Below are 25789 nucleotides of genomic sequence, written 5' to 3' on the forward strand. Positions count from 1 at the left end.
CGCGCAGCGCGTCCGCGCGGCGCGTCGGCATCGTCGACGCGCCGACGCGTCGCGACGTCGCGACGCATCGTTCCATCCGTCGCGCGCGCCGTCGATCGCGCGCGCGGCGCTTTTGTATCACCTTTTTCGTCGTACACAGTCACCGTTTCGCGCCATGAGTGAAGTCGCGTCGCCGCCGGGTGATGCAAACACCCGGAAGCGCGGATTCGAACGGACGACCACAGCCACTCGATCGCGACGCGCGCCATCGCGCGACGCGACGCGACGCGCGTCCAGCGCGCGAGCACGACGCGCGGTGAAACCGCGCGGTGATCCGAACAACCCGCGGTGCGCGACGCGCGACCGAGCGATCGGTGCGCGGCGTCGACGGCGATCGGCGAAGACGATCGCGGCGGACGGATCGAATCGGTTTTTCGAGACGCGCGCGCCGCGGGCGATCGAGGCGCGGAAGACGGACGGGATGGCGCGGACGGCGACGCGCGCGGTGAGGACGACGACGACGGGGGGGGGGCGGAGGCGCGGAAGCGCGGTGAGACGACGCGGGGGGACGCGGGGACGCGCGAGCGCGAACGCGGCGGATGAGACGACGGCGCGCGCGGACGCGGCGGCGGCGGTGCGAGATCTGGCGAAGACGCAGTTGAACGGCGCGGATGGGCCGAGGGTGTTTACGGTGCCGGCGGTGCCGGTGGCGGGGGCGCCGGTGAGGGTGTTCGCGGACGTGGAGCGGGCGGACGCGTTGCGGTCGGCGAGCGAGCGCACGCTCGTCGGCGGGTACAACCAGTGGAAGATTGGGTCGTTCGAGAAGGCGATGGAGCGGGTGGAGGGGACGAGCTGGGTGTACGTCGACGTTGACGTCGATGAGCGGGCGTACGAAATGTCTTTCGTGTTCAGGGGTGACGGACAGGCGTATGAAAAAGACGAAGGCCAAGATTTCGTCGCGGCGGTCGACTTCGGGCCGACGCCGGAGGAGTTTGTGGAAATCCTAAAGGTGGTCGCCATGGAAGACGCGGCGCGCGCGGATGCGAACGCCATAGTCGACGCTGAAATGGCGTTCGCCCGCGATGGCGTCGCGGGCGTCGGGGCGACGTTTGAAAAGTACGGGCGCCTCATTTGCAAAACCTCCACGGGGGACGCGGGCGTCGCCGGTAGCACGGAGCGCGTCTTCTGGAACAAGGCACTGAACCCTATTGGCGGTGACGACGCGGAGAAGCTCATCATGCACGTAGGATTTAACGGTTGGATGCGTGGCGTTGAGGAGAAGTTGACGCTCGTTCGCGCGACGGGCGAAACGAGAGATGAAAATAACGACTGGTGGGTCGCCGACGTCCCGATTCGTCCTTCGGCGAGCGTGCTCGACTTTGTCATCTCGGACGAGGACGAAATGGCTTGGGACAACAACGAGAACGCGGACTACCGACTCGCCATGGACGTCACGTCCGACGAGTCCACGTGGGAGGTCTTGCGAGAGCTCACATTCGAAGAAAAACGCGCGGAGGCGCTGCGAGCTTTGGTTGAGGAAAAGCAGCGCGTCGCCCGCCGCGCGGAGGAGGCCGCGGCGGCCAAGGCGAAGGCTATTGAAGTGGGCTTGAAGCAGCAGGCGTTCATCATTCACACCGAACCGAAAGTTCCCGAGGTGGGCAAGCCGCTCAAGGTCTTCTACAACAAGAACAACACCCACCTCAACTGGAGCGAAGAAATTTACTTGACTGGCGGCTTCAACCGTTGGGCGCACGAAACCGCGGTGGCGCCGATGAAAATGACGCCTCCGACTGAGGGCGAAGAATTTTTCTCCGCCACCGTGCCGAGCGTACCGTCTGACGCGTGGATGGTCGACTTCGTCTTCAGCAGTGGCGTTGGCGAAGGTGCGCAGTATGATAACAAGGGCGGACGTGACTATCACATCCCGACGCGCGGAAGCGCGGCGAAAAAGCCGCCTCTGCACGTCGTGCACGTCGCGGTGGAGATGGCACCCATCGCCAAGGTTGGCGGTTTAGCCGACGTCGTCACCGCCATCGGTCGCGCCATTCAAGATAATGGACACTTAGTGGAAGTCATTCTTCCGAAGTATCAGTTTTTCAACAACTCAGTCTTGCTCGGCGCCAGAGAATACGAAACGCACTTCGATTGGGCGGGCACGACGATTCGCGTCGAAAAGTGCAAGGTGGAAGGCTTGCAGTGCTTCTTCATCGAGCCGCAAAACGGCATGTTCCAGACCGACTCGGTGTACGGTAGAAACGATGATGCTGAGCGTTTCAACTTCTTCTGCAACGCTGCGCTCGAGTTCCTCCTTCGCACGGCTCGTCAGCCGGATATTCTTCACTGCCACGACTGGAGTTCGGCAGAAGTCGCGCGAGCTTACTGGGACCACTACCATCACAATGGTTTGACCAAGCCAAAAGTGGCGTTCACGATTCATAACATGAACTACGGGCAAGCCAAGCTCGGTGAGGCCGTGCACCACTCACAGATGACGACCACGGTTTCGCCGTCCTATGCGGGTGAAGTCTCGGGCAGCCCGGTGATCGGAGGCAACGGCGGCAAGTTTACCGGTATTCGTAACGGCATTGATCCCGACATTTGGGACCCCGAAACGGATGCATTCGTGCCGGTCAAGTATAACGCCGAGAACGCTGAAAAGGGCAAGGCAGCGGCCAGGGCTGAGCTTCGCAGTCGCCTCGGCATGACTGGTTGGGACGACAAGCCCATCGTCGGCGTCGTCTCTCGTCTCACCGCTCAAAAAGGTGTACACCTGATCAAGCACGCCGCACATCACACCATCAGTCGTGGTGGGCAATTTGTGTTGCTTGGTAGCGCGCCTGATCCCAAAATTCAAGGAGATTTCAACGGTCTCGCCAATCAACTCGCCGGCGACAACTCTGGTTTCTTCTTCGCGTTTGACGAGCCGTTGTCGCACCTCATGTACGCTGGTTGCGACATCATCTTGGTCCCGTCTATGTTCGAGCCGTGTGGTTTGACACAGATGATTTCCATGCGCTACGGTGCTGTACCTGTCGTTCGTGCCACTGGTGGCCTGCGTGACACCGTCTTCGACGTCGATAATGAAAAAGAGCGCGCGGCTTGGGAAATCGCCGGTTCCACCGACTGGGAAAAAGATGGCGACATGACGAACGGCTTTAGCTTCGAAGGGACCGATGAAGGTTCGCTCAACTACGCGCTCGATAGATGCCTCGATGCCTTCTACAACGATCGCGTGTGGTTCCGTTCGCTTCAAAAGCGTTGCATGCTCCAAGACTGGTCCTGGAACAAGCCCGCGCTCGAGTACGAAGAGTTGTACTTCAAGATGCTCGGGCAATAAATAGTCGCGCGTCCGAGGGATTGCGCGAGTGCGCGAAAACTTCATCACACACAACCGCTAGCAACGCAAGATTAATTCAAATTCAATCACTGTACGCTATCGACCGATCCTTCAAGTCGCGCGTTTCGCCTTTCCGTCCCGAGGCGCTATCCTTGGGACAAGATGATGCGTTGACGTCAGACACCCGCCCGCGATGCCCACCGCGCTCGCCTCGCGCGCTTCCACGTTCATCGGGCGCACGAACGCATCTTTGCGCGCGTCCTCGCACGCGTCAACGTCCACGGCGCGTCGTCCCGCGCCGATTCGAGCCGATGTTCGTCGTTCGTGGCAAAGCCAAAAATCGCTTCGCATGACTTTACAAGACGAACACGAGCGCCACACGTTCGAGTCGTACCTCTCCGACGGTGAGCGCGTCATCGGAGTCACGTTTCCCGACGGTCGAAGGCGAGAGAAGCTGGACGAGACGACGTGGCGCGTGCGATTGCTGCCGTTTGAGTTTTTGGGCCAACGCGTGACGGTGTACGCCACGCTCACGCTCACGCCGCTCGAGGAGGGATTGACGATCGGAGCGAAGGAACTGGAGTTCGTGGGATTACCGAAAGAGATGGATTTACAAGGCAAGGTGAAACTCACGATGGAAGGCGCGCTTCGACCGCCGAGGGGTGATAAGACGGTGAACGGAGACGTGACGCTCACGCTCGACGCGGCGGTGAACGACTTCGTCGCGATGACTCCGGGGTTGGATTTCGTGGTCAACGGCATCAACGATACGGTACTGGCTAATTTACAAGGTTCTATCGAAGACAATCTGCTCGCTGATTACGCTCGATGGTGGAAGCAATGCCAGAGGTTGGCGGCGGTTCGCGCTTCTCGCGCCGCCGCCGCCGCCGCGACCGAGTGATCCAACATTCCACGCTTTGCCCTTCGATTCGCGCCGCGTTCCCTCATTCGCCTCGTCGCGTTGATTTTCACGGTCAAGTTGTTTGTAATTTATGATGCCCTAGCCCACATCCACGTCGTTCGCCGTCATCCGAATCTTCGCTCGTCTCGCGCCGCGCTTCGCGCTTCGCGTCCCGCTCCGACGTCGTCGCGCCGCACACTCCGTCGTTCGTCGCCATGGCCACCTCCGCCCTGGACGACGTCGTCCTCATCGCCAGCGCGGCGAAGGACTCGCACATCGTCGCCTTCGACGCGCGCACGGGCGCCGTCGTCAAGCAATACGTCGCCAAGGACGGCGCCGCCGCCCTGTGCGTGAGCAACTGCGAAAGAATCATCGCCATCGCGCCCGATAAGCGCGCGATGACGACGCACGGCGTCGATAAAGAATCTCTCGAACGCGCCTCCGTGCTGCCCGAGCGGCCGAGCGCGGTGTGCGCGTCGAGAGACGGGGCGTACGTCGCGAGCGGGTCGGCGAGCGGGACGTGCGCGGTGTGGGAAGCGCGGAGCGGGCGGTTGCTCGCGAGGTTTAAAGCGCACTTTAAGGGCGTGACGACGATGACGTTCACGCCTTGCGGAAGCGCGCTGGTGACGGGAGGAGAGGATGGGGCGGTGCACGCGTGGAGGGTGAGCGCGCTGTGCGACGACGGCGGCGCGGGGACGCGAGCAAACGCGTGGAGAAGTTGGACCGAACACGCGCTGGGCGTGAGCGGGGTGACGTGTGGGAGCGTCGCGGGCGCGGGTGGAGACGTGAGCGTGGTTTCGTGCAGCGCCGATCGGACGTGTAAGATTTATAGCTTGGGGAATGGGACGACGCTTCGGCAGGTGCGATGTCCCACGGCGTTGACGTGCTGCGCGTTGGACGCGTGCGAAGCCACGCTCTACGCCGGTGGGGTCGATGGACGCGTGTTTGAGATCCCACTTAACGGTGCACCGTCGGTGGCGGCGAGTTTGGACGGCGGCATCGACGCGAGAGACGGCATGGTGGCGCTCGTCGGGCACTCGAAGAAGCTCGTGAGCGTGCGGTGCTCGAGCGACGGCAACTCCATCATCTCCGCGAGCGAAGACGGTACCGCGCGCGTGTGGGACGTCGCGTCTCGCCAGACGTTACACATTTTGCGTCATCCCAAGGCGCCCATCAGCGACATTGCTCTCATTCCTCGTTCGCGATACAGCGGTCAAGGCAGAGGCGATTACGGCGCCGATAGAAAGCGCGCCAAGACTTTGCCCGCGCCGACGTTCAGCAAGTTTCTCATCGGTCCGGGGGATCGAAGTGGATTGAAACCTTGGCAAGGAACGTCGGTTTCTATCTCCGGCATTTCCAAGAAGCGCGCCGTCGATGCATCTCAAACCGTCGGCCACGACGACGCGCCGACGACATCCGGCGCCGTAGACGACGACGCTCGCGCCGCGCTCGCCAAGAAATCCACCGAGCTCGATCGCGCGCGCGCCGAGGTGGAAGAGTGGAAAAAGCTCTACGGCGACCTTAAGTCCTTAGTCGATCGCCAGCTCGTGGACGCGCCGTGACACTGTACTAATATAATCGTAGCCAACGCACAACTTTGTCCCGAAGCGCGTCAACCAACTCCGCACACGCGCGCGCGTTCGCCCCGCACCCGTCATCGCGCGCGCCTGGCGCAGAAAACACGCGTTTTTGACCGTGACTCGCGCGCGTCGCGCGAACGGACGCTCAACGCGCGCGTGAGACGGATCGAAAGGCGCCGCCGCCATGGGCAAGAAACGAAACGAATCGCGCGACGAACGCGTCGATGACGACGCCGACCACGACGCGTGGCTGCGCGACGACGAGTCGTGGCGGTCGTTAAGCGTGAACACCAACGCGCTCATGCTCGGGGCGCAAGAAGAAGGATTCATGAGTTTGGAAGTTTTGGACCCGTCGGCGGCGAGCGACTACGCGAAGACAAACGCGTCAAACGGCGACGCAAAGGGAACGACGAAGAAAGGTGAAACGAAAGCGAAAGCGTCAATGAAGAGCGATGGTGATCGAGCGAAGGCCAAAGCGGGGAAGAAGAAGGCTTCGAAGAAGTCGAATGAGAATTCGACGACGACGGCGGTGCCGAGCGCGTTAGCGGCGCTGGACGAAGCCGCTCTGGAGGGCTTGTCGGGGAAGGAGGCGCGAATTATGAAGAGAAAACTGCGCTGGAAGGCAAAGATCGAGGCGAAGAAAATAGCGAAGAAGAGTGGTGCGGTGGCGGTACCGGCGGCGAAGAAGAACAGTGGTGACGGCGTTGCCATCGTGGACGACGCGCCGACAACGTCTGGCGCGACTCAAGCTAAGAAGAAGAAGGACACGAAAGTCACAGAGAAGAAAGAAAACAGAAAGACTTTAGTGAAACCGGATGAAGAGCTCGTTGCGGATGCAGCATTGGACGTGGAAGAGGATTGGGAAAAGATTACACACAAAAAGGTGGCGGCGAAAGATGCGCCGATGAATAAGGCGTCGACGGCGAGTGGTTTCGATTACAACAAGCACCCGACATCAGGAATGAGTGCTGTCGTCGATGGCGTGGATTTAGATCGTGGTTGCGACGTGAGTGCATGGTTTGAGTTTGATTTACACCCGCTCATCATGCGCGCGATTCAAGATTGCGGTTTTACCACGCCAACGCCTATTCAGCGCGAGTGCTTGCTACCGGCGACAAAGGGTCGATGCGATATCATCGGTGCGGCGCAAACGGGGAGTGGGAAAACTTTAGCGTTTGCGTTGCCTATTTTGCAACGCTTACTTTCCCAAGGTATCGGTTTACCCGAAGGATACGCGACGAAAGAGGAAGAAGATTCAGAGCAATTGCCAGACGTGCTTCGAGCACTCATCGTCGCGCCCACGCGCGAATTAGCGCTCCAAGTCTGCGCCATGATGCGCGCAGTCGCGGTGTACACGAAAATTGACGTATGTCCTGTCGTTGGTGGGATGTCGAAGGAAAAGCAAGAACGACTTTTGAATAGGAAACCGGCAGTCATCGTCGCCACGCCTGGGCGGATGTGGGACACAATGCAAAGCGGCCACGAGCACTTGACCGAACTCAGCGCGCTTTCGTTTTTCGTCCTCGACGAAGCCGATCGTATGGTGGAGCGAGGTCATTTTAGCGAGCTCACGAGCATCATTCAGAACATCCCGCAGCCGCCGCGCATCAAGCGTCCGGGCGGCGCCGCAAAGCTCACTAGCGTAGAACGCGAGGCTGCGGGGGCGACGGATGCGTTCGCTGAGGACACGGAAGAGGATGATAAACAGAAAGTGTTAGCCCTGCGCCCAAAGCAGATGCTTGATCGACAAACATTCGTCTTCAGCGCTACGCTCACGGTTCCGGATTCTGTGCGCAGAAAGTTGAAAAAAGGTAAGGCGTGGACGTCGAAACGTCCGGCATCCATGAGCGGAAAGCCGCAGAGCGGTTCTTTAGAATCACTCATGGAGGCTGTTCCGTTTTACGGGCGTGTGAAAATGGTCGATCTGACCACAAAAGAGCGTAAAGGGGGTGCCGTGGCGAAATCAATCGCGGAAAGTGCGCTGGAGTGCACCGAGGACGATCGCGACTCGCTGTTGTACTATCTCCTCTCGGCGCATCCCGGGATGACCATCGTCTTCGTCAACGCTATTTCATGCTTGCGTCGGGTCGTGGCGCTTTTGAAGATTCTTCGCGTGCCCGTGGAAGGGCTTCACGCGGGTATGCAACAGCGTGCTCGTTTGAAGGCGCTCGATCGATTCAAAGCCGCTGCGGCGGCGGCGGACAAGGGCGATCGCCACGCGCACTCGGTGCTCGTAGCCACCGACGTCGCCGCACGAGGTCTCGACGTCAAGGGCGTGGAACTGGTCATTCATTACCAAATCCCACTCAGTGCGGACACGTATATTCATCGAAGCGGCCGCACTGGGCGCGCGGATAAGTTGGGCGCGGCGGTTTCCTTGGTGACGCCGAAGGATCGCGCGCGATATTACTCGCTGTTGAAGTCTCTCAACCGCGACGGACCATTAGACCCGTTCCCGATCGCGGAAGAGACTTTGACCGCCGCGAGCAGACGTTTAGCCGTGACGCGTAAGATCGACAAGCTGTCGCACGCGAAGAAGAAGGCCAAGGCGGACAAGGAGTGGCGCAAGACGAACGCCGAGGAGCTCGGCATCATTCTCAGCGAATCCGAGTCCGACGAAGATTTACAAGAGTACCAAGAAGACCAAAGCGCCAAGAGCACGGCTGCGGCAAACGAGCGCAAGCTTCGCGCTGAACTCGATGCCATGATCGCCATCCCGCTCGGCTCTCATCGTCACTCCTTGATCGGAAGCGCGAAATTCCCCAGTCGCGGCGGCGGCGACGCGTTGCTCAAAGCCAAGCGCGCGCGCGCTCGAGACGAATCCAACGTCTCCGCCGTCGCCATGCTCAACGGCGACAAATCCTCAAAATCTCAGCCTTTACCCGCCGCAATCACCGGCGCCATCGCCGGCGGCGCTCGCGGCAAGCGTCGCAAGACCAAGAAAATGTAGACTTCGCCGCGATTCGCGCTCTCATCAATGCACGCGTCGCCGTCATCTCATCGCCTCGCGCGCGTCACACCTCGCCGCGTCTCGCGCCCGACCGCATGCCGTCGCGATCGATCGACGATTTCTGCCACCTCCCGCGCGACCTCGCGCCCGGGTCGATCGGCGCCGACGTGCACTGCCTGCAAAGACTCCTCGTCCGGGAAAAGTTTTTGAAACGCGGCGCCCGAGCCGATGGACGATACGATGCGAACACGCGCGACGCCGTCAAGGCGTGGGCGACGGCGAACAAGTGGGCGAACGTCAGTGGCGGCGTAGACTCCGCGATGCGGCGCGCGTACGGCGAGGTGCGTGATGGACGCGGACCGATGACGAACGACCGACCGACCGACCAGTTGGACCGAAGACTGACGAGACGACGGACGCGCGCGCGCGAGATAGGCGAACGATTACGCGACGACGTCGAGCGGACGGTTGGTGAACGATTGCGCGAATGGGAAAAATGTCGATGGGTTGGCGTGCGTGGACGTGTGCGTGGAACACGGGGAGACGACGCAGTATTGTCAGACGAAGTGCGCGACGCGAGACGACGATAAAAAGTTTGCGTGCAGAGCGGCGTGTCAGGACGCGTTCGCGGGTGCGTGCGATCGTGCGTTTCCACCGACGAGCGAAGAAAATCGGGTGAAGTTTGAGGGGTGCTTAGAAAACATGGCGGCGGAGTGCGCGCGCTCGTGCAAGCGATGGAAGTGATGAAATCGTCGAGTCAAACGTGTAAATCGCGCGGCGTAGCCGGCTCTGGATTAACATTTTCACAACAAACTCGGTCGGCGTCGTCTCCCTAACGGCATCCTAACGGCTCATTCCTCGAGATTAATCGAGTTTCCTAGTCGCTCGTACAATTTCTAAATCTCGTCAGTCGTCGAACGCGCGCGCGGTCCGACGCGCGAGGCGCACCTTTTTCAACTCCTCCATGCCTTCTCGCAACACCTTCCTCTCCCCCTTCAGCGCCTCCAACGCCGCGCGCTCGCGCGTCAGCATCGCCTCAACCTTCGCCTCCGCCTGTTCGTTGTCCATCTTCACGAAGCACTCCCCCATGAGCACGCACGCGTCGTCCTCGTCGTTGACCGCGAGCTCGGTCGAGGCTTCGTCCAAGTCATCGATCTGCTTCTCTTTGTGTTTAATCTCCGAGTTTATCTCGTGCGCGCGCGCGTTCATGCGCGAGAAGGCGCATATGCGCTGTTGGTCCTCCCACGTCACCTCCTTCGCGGCGCTCATGGGCGCGGCGAGGCGTCGTCTGGCGCCCGCGCGATGGTTGGCGCGAATGACCCGGGCGCGCGCGCAGCGCAAATCCAAGAGCGATCGGCGTAAAAAAAGTAACGCATCTTCAAGTCCACCTGGAGCGACGCACGCGTGAGTCACGGAGTTCACGACGCGGACGCGCGGCACGCACCTCCTTAACCACTCGGACACAGTGACCGCGTCGCGCGAACGTCACCGACGAGATTTGAACTCGCGCACGCATAGCGTAGTGGATATCTTTAATACGAAAGAATACTGCATAAATGCACATGTCGGCTTCAGTGCGTTCGCGCGATGCGATTTCGTTGATGTTACAGGTTGAATACGAAACCACGCGCGGGGCGTCGGACGATGCTCGACGAGAGCGCGGGGAGGCGTCGCGAGGGCGAACGCGAAAAGGGAGAAGCGTTACAATTTCGCGCCGCACTCGTAACAAAACTTGAGCGCGACGGCGCCTACGGGATGGTTGAGCGCGCACGCGCACGCGGGACACGAAATAGACGATGATTTTGCGACGTGGTTTTCCTTGAGCGGATCTCGCGCGTCGGCGGCGACGGCGTCGAACGCGAGCGCCTGGTGACGTTGCGACTGTTGCGCCGCCGCCGCCGCGCGCGGACGCGCGATGGCGTCGCGCTCGATGATCGAGGACGATGTCGTCGTCGCCGTCGAAGGTTTGCGTATACCGAGCGCCAAGAAAGTCTTCTCCCTGCGTTCTTCGATCTGTCGCTTGCGTTCGGCGCGACGCTGCGCTCTCGCGTCCTCATCCGTTTCGCTGATGAGCTGACGGAACGACTTCTCACGCGCCTCGGCGTCTTCGACGACGTTCGATCGACCTATTCTCGGTAGAATGGTCGCCGCCGCGGCGTTTTGATCGAATTGCGACATCGCGACGTCGATTGATTTCGAAAACGTCTCGATGAGGAACCCTTCGACGAGGGCGTCTTGTTCGCCAACACGACGAGACGTCGGATTTGACACGCTGGATTCGTTCACGTCCATCAATCTATCCGCGATATCGTCGAATCGTAGCGCGTACGCGTGCGAGGCGGCGGTATTCGTAGCCTTCGTCGCGCCGGGATCGACGCGAATGCCGACGCGCGTCGCTTCGCCGCCGCGATCCCATCGCCGCGCATACGCGGCGTACGCATCGCCTTCGCTCGATCTGGTCCCACGCGACGCCGCAGCGACGGCGGAAAAGATTTGCGAGCTCTTCACGGCACCGATCTCGGGCGAGATCGCTTCGTCGAGCGGTACCAAATTCGGTTCGGCGTCTTTGTACACGTCTTCGTTCACGTCTTCGACGACGTCTGCGTCTTCCACGATATCCTTGAGCTTGACGCTCTGTCGAGCGCTGAGTAAACCGAGCGCGTGATCCGCTTCGTCTAATGCGTTTTGACGTGCGAGTGTGCTCATGTTGTCCATCGCGACGTTGACTTTGTTCAACCCACTCGCGCCCGCGCTCGCGGAGAGACGCCGCAACAATTCGGGCACCGTCGCGAACGCACGAAGATGAAACTCTAACCCATCGGCACCGCGGCGCACGGGATAGAGCAGCATCGGCGTAGCGTCGAGTTGTCCGTCGCTCGACACGTCGCGGTACTGACGCCGCGCCGCCGTGCCGCTCATCCATTGAGTCTTCACTACCATCGCCGGGACGTCGCCTGGCGTCGGCGCGTCCGCGAACGCCGCGCTCCACGACGAAAACAACGCCTCGCGCACGTCTCGCGACTCCGGGACGTCGTCCATGCGCACGCACAGAGATAACGTCGAGCTCAAGTACACGCTCGGGATGTCGCGCGCGCGCACAATTTCCACCACGCGCAACGCGCTCGCTCTAGGCGGCGCGGGCGCGGGCGGTCTCGGCGCCGAGCTCGTCGTCGCCGTCGCATCCATCGTCTCCTCCTCCCCATCATCCGCGCTCGCTCGCGGCTGCAAACGCGTCGCGCGTAACCCGTGAATTTCTACCCTATCTTTCCCGCTCGACGACGCGAACGCCAACGTTCCTCGCCACCGCTCGCCCAAATCCACCGTCTCGTCGTCGCCGACGTTTGAAATCGACGCCCCCGCGGCGTCCGCCACCGCTCGCGCCATCTCCGACCCCCCCCCCTCGCCGCACAGCACCACGCGACACCGCGCGAACGTCCCGAAGCACGCCTTCGCGCGTCGAAACACGCCGTACGCCGCGACCATTCCCGTCGTCCACGCCGCGCCGCGTTTAAAATCGCCGACAGCCGCCGCGTTCGGCGCGAACCAAATCACATCCACCCACACCCCTCGCTCGCGATTCGCTCGCTCCATCGCCCCGCACGCGCTCGCCGCCGCCTCCTCCGCGCTCGCGCCGCGTCCGCCTTCGCCGTTTTCCCGCGACAATTCAATCCTCGCGTCTCGCAGCGTCTCCCGCAGCGTCTCCGCGTCGACCCCCGTCGTCGTCTCGCTTTCCCGCCCATCGCTCGCGAGCGCGCGCGCGATCCCGGTCCCCCACGCGCGCGCGACGTATCGCGCTCCCCTCGACGCCGCGCCGAGGCCGTTCGCGCGCAGCGCGTCGTCGTCGTCGTCGTTCGCGCGCGTCGTCCGCGTCGCGCACCCATCGTCGTCGTCATCTTCCCCGTCCCGCATCGCGCGTTCGCACGCCGCGACGCCGTCGAGCGCGTCGATCGCGTCCGCGCACCACCGCGCGCTCGCGGCGCGCGCGTCGAGGTCGCTCGCGGCGTCGCCGACGAGCGCGACGACCAAACGCATCGCGGCGCGGCGACGAATGAAGTCGAAAATTCGTCACAACGCCGCGTCGCGCGGTGCGGCGCGCGCGCGATGTCGCCGCGCTCGAGCGCGATGACGCCGACGCCCGGTAAGCACCGACGGTCGCTGAGCACGCCCGTGGACGTGCTGGCGTCGAGCGCGCTGCAACGGGCGCTCGATCGCGCGCGGGACCGACACGGCGGCGACGACGCGCCGAGCCGAAGCGATTCGCTGTTCGGGGACGAGGACGCGATGGCGCACGCGATGGCGATCGATTTGGACGACGCGCCGCTGGACGTGCGAGAGCTGGCGATGCAGGATCCGAAGCGAGCGAAGAGGATTTTGGCCAACCGCCTGAGCGCGGCGCGGAGCAAGGAGCGAAAGACGCGATACGTCAAGGGGTTGGAAAAGAAACTGAACGAGCTGGAGGAGTGCGAGAGGACGTTGATTTTGGAGAGAGAAAGAATGGCGACGGCGGTGGCGACGCTGGCGGCGGAGAATAGCGCGTTGCAGATGATGATGGGGACGCCGGCGCGGTGAGACAATCGGAGGGGAACGTCGAGACGAGGGGAATTTCGATGAAGAAATGTAATTTTACTGCAAGTGTACCGTACTGGACGACGCGCGTAAGAGCTAAGATGCGTTCTAAGCGCTCGCGGCGAGAGCGTGCGCGCGATCATCCAAAGTGGCTAAAAAATTCGTAATCTGGGTGCACCGTCTTGCGCATGCGAAGCCAGGTGTAGGCGCCGTCCATGAGCTTGTTCATCCAGTCAGTGACGTCGTCGTTCGCGGCCCAGACGTCGCCTTGCATTTTGTACATCGATAATCCGAACGGGCGAAGGATGTGTGCGTGCGGTGCGGCGGTCGATCCGCCGCCCGCGCCCGCGTCGTCCGACGCAGACGCCCGCTCCTTCGCTCGCGCGGCGCGCAGCGCGAGCAAATCTTCCGATAACATCGTCATCTCCGGCGGCAACGGACACGCGATGTCACCATCGCACAATTCTCCCGCGTACAACGCGTGATAGGTCAAGAAACACCCCTGCACGTCGTGTAACATCGTCCCTTGCGGTATGCGATAAATCGGATACCACGCCACGCTCATCCAACTACTCGGCGCCAAGTCCGCGCTCGTCATCGTCCTCAACTCCGCCCGCTCATCTAGTATCAAATCAATTATCTCTCGAAACGGCGCTCTCGAGTACGGCGACGCCTTTTCAAAGAATTCATAAATCAATCTCGTCCCCGTTCCGACTCGTCTTCGTCTCGCGCCGTCCTCGCCGTCCTCGCCGTCCTCGCCGTCCCCGCGCACGAACAACTGCATTCCGGACAAAAACGGCACGTAATACTGCGACACGCACGGTTGGCCGTCTTGCAAGCGCAGCGGGACCTCGGCGCCGAACGCGCTCGGCTCGGTAAACGCGTCCCAAAGCTCGGATAAGGCGAAATCTCGACTCGACTCGGCGCGCGACGAGAAAACGGGCGCGGACGACGCGACGAAGGCTTCGATGTTCGCCATCTCGTGCGTCGACGCGAGGTCGAGCGCGGGAGGCGCGCCGGCGTCGACGCGCGCGGCGGGCGTGCGCGGGACGTCCGCGTCGGGGGCGGACATCGCGACGCGAGGCGCGCACTGCGGCGCGGCGCGAGGCGACGACGAGAGAAGACCGAGCGGAGCGTCGAGATCAAGTCGCGGTTCGCCGCGCGAGTGATAATTACACTGATGATAACATTCTTCACGAAGACGCGGCGGCGGTCGCGACGGCGGCGTTCGGGGCGAGGAGAAGCCTGACTTTGGCGTACGAGCTCGCCGCGCGCACGAGAAACGAGGCGACGCGCAAGAGTTTCGGTAATCCGCTCGTCACGCCTTCCCTGCGCTCTTCGCGCCCGGCCCAGATGCGAACCTCGCTGTGGGCGACGAGCAAGGCGAGATTTCCCGCGCTGCTCGCGCTCCGCGGCAGGGATACGCCCTTTCGTCGTAACAACGCGTTCGCCGCGCTCTGAATCCACGCGCGCGAGTACTCGTTCAACCGATCCCTCGCTCGGAACGAAAACCAAAACCTCGGCCCGCGTCGCGCCTCCTTGCTCCAAATTTTCGATTCGTACGTGTAATTCGCGTGACACACCCTGCACTGCGTCTCGCGCGCGCCGCGCGTTTGATAACTCACGCGCTGCCATCGTCGTAGGCACCTCTTGTGCACGTACGCCTGCGACCCCGCGCACGCGCACGGCTCGATCAGCGTCCCACACTCGGACCCCGTGAAACAAAACCTGCACGTCCCCTCCGACGCCTTCTTCGCCGACGCGACGCTCGGCGACGTCTCCACCGCCGCCGTCGCCGTCGTCCCGCTCGTCGTCCCGCTCGTCGTCCCGCTCGCCGTCCCGCTCGCCGCGCTCGCCAGCTCCCTCGCGCTCGCGCTCCTCGACAGCCGTCCCATCGCCGCGCGTCCGCTCGGCGACATCCGACGCGCGTTTACCTCTTCCGCACCGCGCGCCGGCGTCGCGCTCGCATCGCTCGCGTCGCTCTCGTCGTCGTCGTCGTCCTCGCGCGCCTCCTCGTCGTCGCTCGAGCTCGTCTCCGCCTCGCTCGCGCTCGCGCGCGCGCGCGCCTCGGCCTCGTTCGCGCGTCGGTGCGCCTCGAGCAGGGCGAGCCCGGTGAGAATCACGGGCGAGCTCATCGCCGACGCGCGCGGCGTCGCGCTCTGCCGCGCGCGTCCGCGTCGCCGCGAAACCGAAAGGTCGAGGCGAAGGGTCGTTGGCGTCGACCGCGCGCTTCGGCGCGTCGCGCGCGCGCGCGAGCGGCGCCGACCGCCGCGACGCGCGATCGATCGTCGGTTCGCGCGCGCGGGCGCGCGGCGGCGCGCGGCGCGCGGGCGCGGCGTCGACGATCGATCGCGACGGCTCGGGACACGGCGACGCGACGACGCGCGAGGACGACCGCGCGAGCGACGGCGCGCGCGAGGACGACGGCGATGGACGGCGGTGAAGTCGAGGCGGCGGCGCGCGCGCGCGAGGGCGACGCCGCGGGCGAGGCGGGACGCGACGGCGACGACGAGGGCGCGAAGGCGATGAACGCGACGACGACGACGACGGCGACGACGGGCGGCGACGACGACGACGGCGCGACGGCGAACGCGACGGCGGAGGACGCGCGCGCGATGCCGCACAACGCGGCGACGGTGACGCGGCCGGGAGAGGGGAAGGCGCCCCCGCGCGGGGCGGCGGTGCACATGACGGAGCGACAGTTGTACGCGTTTCGGCAGCAGATCGCGGCGTACGCGCACATATGTCAACAGTTGTTGCAGATAACGACGGTGAGCGCGACGCAACAGACGCCGAGACAGCGTGAGGCGAGGTACGAGGTGCCGGGATCGGCGGGCGCGCACGCGGGGGCGAACGCGAGCGCGCAGGCGTTCGCGGCGATGGCGGCGAGCGGGACGGCGAACGCGCAGCAGAGAAAGACGTACGAGGAGGGACAGCGCGTCGGACGCGGGGAAGATAAGGGCGTGCGAGGACCGAGATGGAGTGGAACGCCGGATCAGTACAAGATTTTGGAGGATTTGTTCTTGGCGGGCGAGCAACCGCCCGTGCGAGCGAGATTGACGGAGATTACGAAGCGGCTGCAAGAACACGGGCCCATTCAAGAACACAACGTGTACAATTGGTTTCAAAACCGACGGAGCAGGGAAAAGAAAAGGTTGGCGGAAGAACGCGCGTCGAACGATGCGGCGCTCGACAATCAACCGCTCGCGTCGCGGTACGGCGTGGGCGAACGATGAACGACAAAGCGCGCGAGGTGTAATACGTAGCTACATACTTTTGCGAATAATATTAAATCGAATCGTCTGCTCAGTCGAGTTGCCCGCGGCGGCGCAATCGAAGCGTGATCTCTTCCAACCTTTCGCTCGCCGTGGGGTTGTTCGGCGACAACACTAAGCTCTCCTCGTAGCACTTGATCGCTTCCTTGAGCTCCTTCTTCTTCTCGTACGCCTCGCCGAGATTGTTCCACGCCGTGACGTAGCCAGGCTGTAACGCCACCGACTTCTTAAACTCCACGATCGCGTCATCAATCTTATCGGTATTGGAGTATCCAAACCCCAAAGCGTTGTGCACCAACGCCAAGTCCTGTTCGTCTCCGTCCCAGTTCTCCTCCGCCGCCTGCAAATTTCTCACCGCCTGCGTGAACACCTTCTTCCTCAACAAAATGCTCCCCATCTCGAAGTAATCCTCCGCGCTCGCGTTCCCCGCCCGTATTCTCTCACCCATTTTCTTCGCTTGGTCGTCCAACTCTCGACGAATCAGCACTTGTCGCACGACGATGAACCCGGCGCCGCCGAGGATCGCGAGCAGCGTCCCCAGGTAAAACGCCTGGATCCCTCCCTCGAGTTCCGCCGTCTGCGCGATCGCCCGCGCGTGCGCGACGTGCGTCGACGCCGAGGCGTAATCTATGTCACTCAGCGACACGCCGCGCGTCGCGTGCGTCGCGCCGCGTCGCGCCGCGACGACGACGCGCGCCGATCGTCGATTGGATAAAGTCGACGCCGGCGCGCTTCTCGCCGCGCCGGCGCGACGCGGCGGCGCGCGCGGCGGCGACGTCGAGCGCATCGCGAGCGTCGCTTCCGCGGCGAGCATCGTGGCGCGGGCGATCGAGCGCGCGCGAGGGTGTGGCGCTTCGCCGATCGCATCGCAGCGCATCGCGACCGCACTCGAACGCGCGCGATGTCGCTCGCGATGACGACGCGCGCGCGAAGCGCGCCGGTGGTGGGCGTCGATGCGCGCAGACGACGAGGCGCGAACGCCGACGTCAAGGCGCGCGCGCGATGCGTCGCGCGAGCGTCGGAAGCGAACGATGACGACGATGGCATCCAGCTCGGAACGGCGAAACTGCCGCCGACGTGCGATGAAACCGCGCTATGCGATGCGCTGTACCAGTGGGCGAGCACACTGACGAGCTCGGGGCAAAATTTGCCGTTCGCGCTGTCGCAGCGCGTGGATCGGACGAACGATGGGTTTGAGTTGGCGTTTTTGACGGCGGCGAAGAACGGCGCGCCGGGGGAGTTGGCGGCGGTAGGGGCGATCGCGGCGAGCGTTGAGGTCGCTGGACAAGAGAAGGTGTTGATGATACGTGGATATGGGAATGTAATGAATTTGGTGGACACGCCTGTGGTGATGGGGGCGATGCCGGCGGCGATTCGACGCGCCGTCGCGATGTCTTCGGCGTGAGTAAAGAGTTGGCGTCTTACGCGTTTGATTTGCGTCTTTTCGGCCGATATTCGCGGTCGTCGCTCTTGTACAGCGTTGCATAAATTAATTTTACATATTTAGATCGCGCGACGTCGCCGCGCCTACGCGCGCGGCCCAGGAACGATGCTATTATAGTGCACTTCTGCAAAGAAGGACAGCCATAAACTTCTCGGCGAATTCACATCGGCGCCCTCTTTTGGTGTAATCTCGATGAAACCGTGCTCGGAGTACGAAGTTATGATGTTTATATCGACTCCGTACGCATCTGCCGCGGCTTGCAACGTAATGTGATCGCCCCACTCGCCCGCGTTTGACATTTTCTGGACGTATTCGTCGAAATCGAGAGGAGCGGCGTAAGGCGCGTAGTCGTCCGGATTTCGCACCAATCGATCGCAAACTGCCGCGCGGACGGCGTCGTGATTTTCTCCCCCATCCCGAAATAATTGATCACTGAGCGCTCGAAACTGACAGTTCCCATCGCCAGTGATGATTTTTTCCCGAACGCCGTAGAAGTCCAGACGCAACAGCAAGCGTGAGTGGTCAGCATCGACTACCGCCGATGCCGGTGGGCCTGTCGTAGATGCATCGACGACGAAATCGTTCAATTTCGGCACGAACGCATTCTTTAACGCAGACCGCTCGCCGATGACGTCCACGAGACCGGCCTCGGCCTCCGCCACGGCGCGCGCGATGGCTCGGTCAAGTTCGCCGTCAACGTCCAAGACCAACTCCTGTGCATCACTCAAGCTCCTGGCGAGCGCCGCGTCGCGCTCAATTTGTGCGTCGATACTTGCGACGTCGCGTTCGTCGATCGATAACGCCGCGGCGATGGCAGCGTCGTCGATGGTCGAGTCTTCACCGCGCTCATTCGTCCCCATGGCGAGACAGTTACTCCGCGGTGGCGGCGAAGAAATAGACGTCGCGCAGCGCTTCTAATACGTGACGATGCGAAACATTTCTTTCACCTCCACGTCGATGATTCGCGTCGCGGAGCGCGCGCGGACGGGGACGCGCGCGATGCAAAGTGAGGAGACGCGAGCAAGCGCGGGCACGGTGTTCGTATCAAAGCTTCGTATCAAAGGTCAGAGTCTTGATGCGCTCGGCGAACCGTCGTTTCACGACGTTGCACAGAACGCGGCGTCTTCGGTGAAGATGTTAGCGATGGTGACGTTCTGCTCAGGGAGCTGTAACGCCAAACCGTCGATGTGACGAACGGTGAAGAGGGCGCTCGATGGACCGCCGACAATCCAGCACTCGGCACAGAGAGAGATATCGCGGAACGTGAGCTCGACGCCGGCCTCGACAACTTTAGCTTCGACGTAGACGCCACAGCCATTGTCATCGCTTGATGGTGGTCCATCGCGAGATCGCACGCCGACGAAGATGCAATCGACGATGAAGTCTTCTGGAGGCGCGACAATCGGAGCTTCGTTCGCAGCAACGACGATTCTCTCAAATGGAAGCATCACGGCGACACCATTCAGGCAGATTTGATCGCTCACGCGTCCAAAATTGATCGCTGTTCCTGTAACGACAGCTTGAGAACCACCTTCGCCGCGTAAGAGCTGGAGACTCAAGCGTGCGTCCGTCTCGCGTAAACGCTCTGGCGCGGACTCCGTCGGACAAATCGTTGCGTCGTCGGGTGAGCACGTTCTCGAAAGTCCATCGACCGGAATCGGCGCCGGAGTCGGTGTGGATGGCGGTGCACCAGGAGGCAACTGTGCGCCCGGTATTACCGTAATCGTCGACGCTGGGATCTGCACAGGGACACCAGGCTGAAGAGTGAAGTAAGTCGCGGAATCCGGAGCTGGAGGCGTGGGCGATGATTCTGTCGGAGGCGTAGGCGTAGGCGTTGGCGTAGGCGTTGGCGAAGGCGTTGGCGTAGGCGTTGGCGAAGGCGTTGGCGAAGGCGTTGGTGAAGGCGTTGGCGAAGGCGTTGGTGAAGGCGTTGGTGAAGGCGTTGGTGGTGGTGATGGCGATGGTGGAGACCTTTGCGTAGGAAACCATCCGCTCGTCCAAGGAACGTCCGGACCTCGATCCCATGCGGCAATTTCCGTAGGTCCACGCTCCGCGGTGTATCCACCGCCAATCGCCCGTTTCAACCAACACGAGTGATATGCAAAGTCTTTGCAATCGCCGGTACAGTAAACCCACGTATCACAGTCGCGCGTTCGAAAGCATGCTTGGCAACACGCCTCTTCGGTATCGACGATGAATTTTGAGCCATCGCGAAGAAGTATGCCTTTGAGGTTCAATCCTTTTTCGCCGTTGCACACGAGACCGTTTACCGGTGTTGGCGTCATCGGAGGTGAAGTCGGAAGCATCGCAATTGGCTCAACGAGTTGTCCTTGTATGTCTCTTCGACAAGTGGGGTTTCCAACCGATGGCCCAACGTAATCAAAACGCGCGCCCGAAAGCGATACAACGCGAAACAAGGTCTCATTGTCGCCCTGGAGTTTGCATCCAGCACACAGCGTGACGTTCGACAGGGAGACTTCGAGCAAAGTAACTTTCGGCAGTGGTCGTCCACTCGCCTCGTTGAAGACGCCGTCGGGTGCGTACGATGCCATGCGGAATTGAAGCCCTGCACAAGGTTCGAGGCTCGGAGTGCGAGATTCGCCGTTCACGACGGTTATCATCAAACACTCAATGGCGTACTCGTCGAAAGGATTTTGAACTTCTCTCCACGTACCGTTGATGTCATTTACCCACGAACTCAGCACGATTGGGATGTTGACATCAATCAACCGAATCGCACCACCGTCGTTGTTTACTCCAATCGAGCCGCGGAAATCATAGCGGTTGAATGGCGCGACTCGGAAGTCGCCACCGACGTCGACGCGTTCACCAAACCACGACAGCGAGGCTTGAACGCGTGGAAGGACATCGAGACAATCCACGGGGCGTCCTCCATCTGAGGTTTCGCCGTCGAAACCGTCGCGAAAAGATGGACGTGCGTATTGCGTCAAATTGAAGCCAGCGAGCGGTCGTAACGGCGCGATCGATGGTGTGATGTCTGTGCGATTTGCGTCGCCAAACTGGTCTTGATCTGGAAAGAAGGGAATGCCACCAAAGAACTGTAGCAATTTGCGTCGTGAATCGTTAGGAGGACTCTCGAATACGTCTGTCCAACTACCTCCGACATCGCATTGAAGCGCTCGAATCGTTGGCGCGAGTGCGTCGAGTGTCGCCTCTGATTCATGCTTTGCGGTGAACAGTTTACCATCTTGAACACGTCCCGTGATGGCGGCATCCGGAGGAATCGTCAAGTTTGCAAGTGTTATTTTGATACCGGCGATACTTTCTTCAATCGTCGCGCGATCGCACAGCGTATCATCTAGGACTTCTCCGCGAGCGGATATGAGCGAGAGTCCAGCGCATTCCACAGATGGAACGCTCAAAGCATCAACGAATTCATTCATGTTACCTTCCCGACGTCGATAGCCAATCACGACCGTGACTTCAGGAACACGAATTGTGCTATTCGCGCAACAACCGATTGCGCCGAGAACGTCGTAATCGGTCGAGTTTGGCCGCGAGGCGACGACGAGAAAGTTCTTCAGTTCTCGGACCGGATCGCACTCGCTGCGTCCAGGCGTGTCGCTTGGAATCACTTGACCGTTTTCAACGACAACACCGTATCCTTCAAGCGGGCGTGTAATGGGTGGAGTGTCCGTTCCGATCGGAATCGTCGGATCGGTGTCATTTCCGGGCCGTTCAACGACGATGGTTTGAACCCCTAATTCCTCGGAGAGCGCCGGGCAGGCTTCCGTCAAATTGAACCCGCATCCTAGCGGCGTGAACCCAACAATCTCTCGCAAGAACATGACGTTATCGTCGGTGATGAGTGTGAAATCATCGCACAGACAGCTTTCGTTGTGCAATCGAGCTGCAGCGCCGCAGCACGGTGCAAAATCAGAGATGCGTGGTATCACTCCGACATCGTTTTGCTGAATCGCGCTGCAGTATTTCCGCGTCACGTCAATCGTATCGGCGCAGGAGATGTCATCTCGCAACGCGCCACCATCGTCAACAATGCGCTCCCACTTTTCGTCGGGGATGACGAACTCGGGTACCGCAGTCGGAGTGCTCAAGAATTGCGTCAAAAGCTGCTGATCCTCGCACACGTCACCGACTTTGATTCTAAAACCGCACGCAAGAGGCGTAAATGCTGAAAGTTCACCTACGGACGGGCGGATGCCTTCGAAACTTTGAATGAACTCTGGAACGCAGAAACATCCAGCTTCATCCAAGTCGCTCAGCGCAACGCAACAACTCGGGAACGAAGCAGGGTTCGGACCACTGATGGTCGCAGTTTCAAATCCCACGCACAGTTCTTCGACACGTGGGATATTCGACACGCACAACGATGTGAGCTGCGAGTATTCCGAAGTCGGTACGAGAGCTATGACACGAACAAGGCGTTCTGCGGAGACATCGCATCCACCTGAGTCACGCACTCGGTAATACACGCGATAAGTGCCGACACGACTGGTGTCCACTTCGCTTGTGTCTGCCTCGATTGCGTCTGAAATGTCACCGTCGAGTTCATCCGTCGCAACAGCCCCGGGGTCAACGTACAGCGAGTTGAGCAAGACTTCATTTTGCACTGCATTTGGTCCGCCGACGAGACGTAGCGTTGGGCATTCATCGACTGGAGGTGGTGGACTCGGCGGTGGCGGTGGAGGCGGCAACGGTGGCGGCGATGGTGGAGGGGGGCTTGGTGGCGGGGGGCTCGGCACTGGAGGCGGCGGTGGTGGACTCGGCGGCGACGGCGATGGGGGCGATGGGGGTGGTGGTGATGGGCTCGGTGGTAGAGGACTCGGCGGCGGCGGCGATGGAGAAGGCGGGCTCGGCGGCGGCGGCGATGGAAGCGGACTCGGCGGCGGTGGCGATGGCGGAGGTGGACTTGGAGGCGGACTCGGAAAGCAAGACAGGCCGGAAACGAGCTCAAGTCCAGAGTCACAGAGAGTCGGTGCAGTGATTTGAACGGTGCGAATCGCATCACCGAGTTCGTCGATGATGGCTGTATCGCAAAAGCAACGCTCGACGTTCATTCCCCTAACAATGTCGCAGCATGACGGATCGAAAGCTTCGTCATTTTCGATGCCAAAAATTGATCCACATCGACCTTGTAAATCCTGAAGAAGTCGGAGACAAGTAGGAAGAATCGGAGGGGATGGAGATGGCACCGCCACCGGCGGTGGAGGTGGCGGCGATGGAACTTCCACCGGCGGTTGCGGCGGAGGTGATGGCGATGGAACTTCCACCGGCGGTTGCGGCGGAGGTGATGGCGATGGAACTTCCACCGGCGGTTGCGGCGGAGGTGATGGCGATGGAACTTCCACCGGCGGTTGCGGCGGAGGTGATGGCGATGGAACTTCCACCGGCGGTTGCGGCGGAGGTGATGGCGATGGAACTTCCACCGGCGGTGACGGCGAGGGAGGTGATGGTGATGGAACTTCCACCGGTGGAGGAGGAGACGGTGAAGGTTGCACGATCGGAGGCGATGGTGGTGGTGATGGCATCATGACTTCAGCGCCGACTACGCCGCTTGTCCATGTCACGTTTTCCCCGCGTTCCCAAGCCGGCACCGGAATCGTTTCCACATCTTCTTTCGAAAGCTTCTTCAGCCAGCATTCGCCGAACTTGTAGTCGTAGTACTCGTTGCCACAGCCATCGATAGACGCGCAGAATACCCAAGCATTGCACTTTTTCATTTTTTTGCACTCGGCGCAGCATTCGGTTTCGCTATCGACAACCAAGTCCGAGCCGCTATTCAACGGATGTCCCTTGTAATTGGCGTTTTCTTCTACTCGACACCCCTCAATCGACGGGACGGGTTCAGGAATTCGATCGACGAGCGAGCCACTGACCCAAGGAACGCCGTCGCCTCGCGCGATGGCTGGTGGTTTTTGAGGGTCGCCGCCGACGAGAAAAAGTTTCAACACACACGTCTGGTAAGCGAATTCGCCATCGCATCCGCTGACGTCATCGCAAAAGTTCCACACAGCACACGCTGGATCAGCGAGGCAAGCGTCGCAGCACGCGCTCCAAGAGACTGCGTTAACAATTGAAATCTGGATTCCGTCGTAGTTTGCGTTTGTCTCTGCTCGACATTCTTTGCGCTCGTTTGATGTATCAAACGGCACTGGCTCCACTTCTTTATCACGCAGCGCACCGGAGATATAAGTCGCGTTTGGTCCACGTTTGCCAGGAATGGTGTCTTGAGAAATGATTTCCGGTGCGGCGTACTTGAGTTCGCAGGATGAGTACGAATAAGCGAACTCCGATCGCCCGCATCCGTCGTTGGCGGTACAGAACGTCCACACGTTGCAGTTTGGATTTTCTCTACAGGCTAAGCAGCAAGCTTCGGGAGATGGAACCAAGAACAAACCAGTAGTGAGTGTAGATCCTTCGTACTCTGCGTTTGCCTCCTCGTCGCACGGGCGGACGAGCTCCGCGTCAGTCGGCCCGTCGCCCCGCGGAAATCCAGCGCAAATCGGTTCGCGTAAACCATTCGGCGAAATTTCTGTGCTCGAGAAACCACGACCATCCGCGTACGAGAGATCGAGAACGACGTTGTTTGGACCACCGACGATGAAGCAGCCCGGGCACAGCACTAAATCATCACCAAAACTGAGTTCTACGCCTCGTTCGGTAACGACGGCTTTGCATGTTGCCGCGGCGTCGCTCATGGGTACCGATGAGATCGGATAGACGATTTGCAACCCCTCGCACGCGGCTTGCAACTGAGACTGCTCGTAGTCTCCGCCGAGATCGATCGCGAACGTCACCTTTGACGCGTCAAGAGTGCTGCACGAGCGATGTCCGACGATGCCGCGAATTCGAGCGACGCCGTCTTCAATCTGAGACTCGAGAGTGCTGAAGACGACGTCGAGAAGACTCGGACACGCACTCAGCATGATTTGAGCGTTTGGATTCCAGCCAAACGTTGACGTTGGTGCGACACTTACGATTGAGGATGCGGTGGTAAACGCGCTGGGATCGCACGTGGGATCGAGCGCGCGCACCGATTCGGCGTCAAGCACGCGCGATTCGCGATCTCGAAAAGAAAACAAAAAGTTCGAGTATCCTCCGGCGAGGAACTCGCCAGCGTTTAAAGCGATGGCGCCAAACGTCACACGTGGGCCGACATCATTCATCTGGATGCTTAAATCGCCGCAGTCGACGATTCGCCGCGCACCGCTCGGAGCGACGATCTGCGACCCCCAACACGTAAACTCAAACTCGCCGAGCGTCGTAAACTCGCTCGCGGCGTCATCCAATCGTATCAATTTCGAAAATTCAAACTGAACCGTAACTCCATTCAAATTCACCTCGCGATCGGCATCATTCACGATCAACACGCTCGCGTACGTCTCGCGCGCGCCGCGATCCGCGTCGTCGGCGCGCGGCGCGTCGACGCCGACGCGAAGCATCGAATCCGTCGGCGTCGAGTGACTCCACGCGTACGCATCGATGGACAACGCCCCACCACCGAATCCTTCGCAATTCACACCCGCAAAATCCACGTTCGTCGCTTCATCGTCCACCTACACCGCCGCGCGCGCGTCAGTCGCGTCCTTCATCCTCGTCTCGCGATTCCATCGCGGCGTCTCGACGCCGACGCCGCGTCCCGCGCGAATCCTCGCCTCGCACCTGCAGCATCGTCCGCGACGTCCCGAGCCCTTCCCGCGCGCGCGCCACTCGCGTCTTCGTCCCACCGCCGCGCTTTCGTCAGTCTTTCCCTTCGTCGTCGCGCGCCGTCCCGT

The 25789-nt window shown here is 61.2% G+C and overlaps 15 protein-coding genes across 15 annotated transcripts; 7 read left to right on the forward strand and 8 right to left on the reverse strand.

The window, feature by feature from the left end:
• Nucleotides 1-460: 460 nt before the first annotated feature.
• Nucleotides 461-3316, forward strand: OSTLU_41853 (predicted protein; the record flags this gene model as incomplete). The annotated part of the gene is made up of 1 exon (XM_001420894.1): nt 461-3316. One exon carries the CDS (start codon nt 461-463, stop codon nt 3314-3316), a length of 2856 nt encoding a protein of 951 aa, XP_001420931.1.
• Nucleotides 3317-3665: 349 nt separating this feature from the next.
• On the forward strand, nt 3666-4217 carry OSTLU_27093 (predicted protein; the record flags this gene model as incomplete). Its single annotated transcript, XM_001420895.1, has 1 exon — nt 3666-4217. The coding sequence occupies one exon, from the start codon at nt 3666-3668 to the stop codon at nt 4215-4217; it is 552 nt and encodes a 183-aa protein (XP_001420932.1).
• A 464-nt stretch (nt 4218-4681) lies between these two features.
• OSTLU_8186 (predicted protein) lies at nt 4682-5350 on the forward strand (the record flags this gene model as incomplete). The annotated part of the gene is made up of 2 exons (XM_001420896.1): nt 4682-4890; nt 5227-5350. Coding segments are annotated over 2 exons (333 nt in total), but the record flags the coding sequence as incomplete, so codon positions are not given.
• A 1408-nt stretch (nt 5351-6758) lies between these two features.
• On the forward strand, nt 6759-8240 carry OSTLU_41563 (predicted protein; the record flags this gene model as incomplete). The annotated part of the gene is made up of 3 exons (XM_001420897.1): nt 6759-7014; nt 7069-7439; nt 7686-8240. Coding segments are annotated over 3 exons (1182 nt in total), but the record flags the coding sequence as incomplete, so codon positions are not given.
• Nucleotides 8241-8811: 571 nt separating this feature from the next.
• On the reverse strand, nt 8812-9402 carry OSTLU_93598 (predicted protein; the record flags this gene model as incomplete). The annotated part of the gene is made up of 1 exon (XM_001421045.1): nt 8812-9402. A coding segment is annotated over one exon (591 nt), but the record flags the coding sequence as incomplete, so codon positions are not given.
• A 196-nt stretch (nt 9403-9598) lies between these two features.
• OSTLU_27097 (predicted protein) lies at nt 9599-10016 on the reverse strand (the record flags this gene model as incomplete). Its single annotated transcript, XM_001421046.1, has 2 exons — nt 9599-9643; nt 9696-10016. 2 exons carry the CDS (start codon nt 10014-10016, stop codon nt 9599-9601), a joined length of 366 nt encoding a protein of 121 aa, XP_001421083.1.
• A 432-nt stretch (nt 10017-10448) lies between these two features.
• Nucleotides 10449-12338, reverse strand: OSTLU_27098 (predicted protein; the record flags this gene model as incomplete). Its single annotated transcript, XM_001421047.1, has 1 exon — nt 10449-12338. The coding sequence occupies one exon, from the start codon at nt 12336-12338 to the stop codon at nt 10449-10451; it is 1890 nt and encodes a 629-aa protein (XP_001421084.1).
• Nucleotides 12339-12869: 531 nt separating this feature from the next.
• On the forward strand, nt 12870-13316 carry OSTLU_27099 (predicted protein; the record flags this gene model as incomplete). The annotated part of the gene is made up of 1 exon (XM_001420898.1): nt 12870-13316. One exon carries the CDS (start codon nt 12870-12872, stop codon nt 13314-13316), a length of 447 nt encoding a protein of 148 aa, XP_001420935.1.
• A 136-nt stretch (nt 13317-13452) lies between these two features.
• OSTLU_88941 (predicted protein) lies at nt 13453-14292 on the reverse strand (the record flags this gene model as incomplete). Its single annotated transcript, XM_001421048.1, has 1 exon — nt 13453-14292. The coding sequence occupies one exon, from the start codon at nt 14290-14292 to the stop codon at nt 13453-13455; it is 840 nt and encodes a 279-aa protein (XP_001421085.1).
• A 190-nt stretch (nt 14293-14482) lies between these two features.
• On the reverse strand, nt 14483-15465 carry OSTLU_27101 (predicted protein). The gene has a single exon (XM_001421049.1). The coding sequence runs from the start codon at nt 15230-15232 to the stop codon at nt 14507-14509; it is 726 nt and encodes a 241-aa protein (XP_001421086.1). The 5' UTR covers nt 15233-15465; the 3' UTR covers nt 14483-14506.
• Nucleotides 15466-15928: 463 nt separating this feature from the next.
• On the forward strand, nt 15929-16549 carry OSTLU_27102 (predicted protein; the record flags this gene model as incomplete). Its single annotated transcript, XM_001420899.1, has 1 exon — nt 15929-16549. The coding sequence occupies one exon, from the start codon at nt 15929-15931 to the stop codon at nt 16547-16549; it is 621 nt and encodes a 206-aa protein (XP_001420936.1).
• Nucleotides 16550-16640: 91 nt separating this feature from the next.
• OSTLU_6274 (predicted protein) lies at nt 16641-17207 on the reverse strand (the record flags this gene model as incomplete). The annotated part of the gene is made up of 1 exon (XM_001421050.1): nt 16641-17207. A coding segment is annotated over one exon (567 nt), but the record flags the coding sequence as incomplete, so codon positions are not given.
• A 282-nt stretch (nt 17208-17489) lies between these two features.
• On the forward strand, nt 17490-17993 carry OSTLU_17819 (predicted protein; the record flags this gene model as incomplete). Its single annotated transcript, XM_001420900.1, has 1 exon — nt 17490-17993. One exon carries the CDS (start codon nt 17490-17492, stop codon nt 17991-17993), a length of 504 nt encoding a protein of 167 aa, XP_001420937.1.
• Nucleotides 17994-18136: 143 nt separating this feature from the next.
• Nucleotides 18137-18556, reverse strand: OSTLU_7112 (predicted protein; the record flags this gene model as incomplete). The annotated part of the gene is made up of 1 exon (XM_001421051.1): nt 18137-18556. A coding segment is annotated over one exon (420 nt), but the record flags the coding sequence as incomplete, so codon positions are not given.
• Nucleotides 18557-19129: 573 nt separating this feature from the next.
• OSTLU_93602 (predicted protein) lies at nt 19130-25570 on the reverse strand (the record flags this gene model as incomplete). Its single annotated transcript, XM_001421052.1, has 1 exon — nt 19130-25570. A coding segment is annotated over one exon (6441 nt), but the record flags the coding sequence as incomplete, so codon positions are not given.
• Between the last annotated feature and the right edge of the window lie 219 nt (nt 25571-25789).

The sequence above is a fragment of the Ostreococcus lucimarinus genome, chromosome 13 (genome assembly GCF_000092065.1).
Source record: "Ostreococcus lucimarinus CCE9901 chromosome 13, complete sequence".
In the NCBI taxonomy this organism is placed as follows: Eukaryota; Viridiplantae; Chlorophyta; class Mamiellophyceae; order Mamiellales; family Bathycoccaceae; genus Ostreococcus; species Ostreococcus sp. 'lucimarinus'.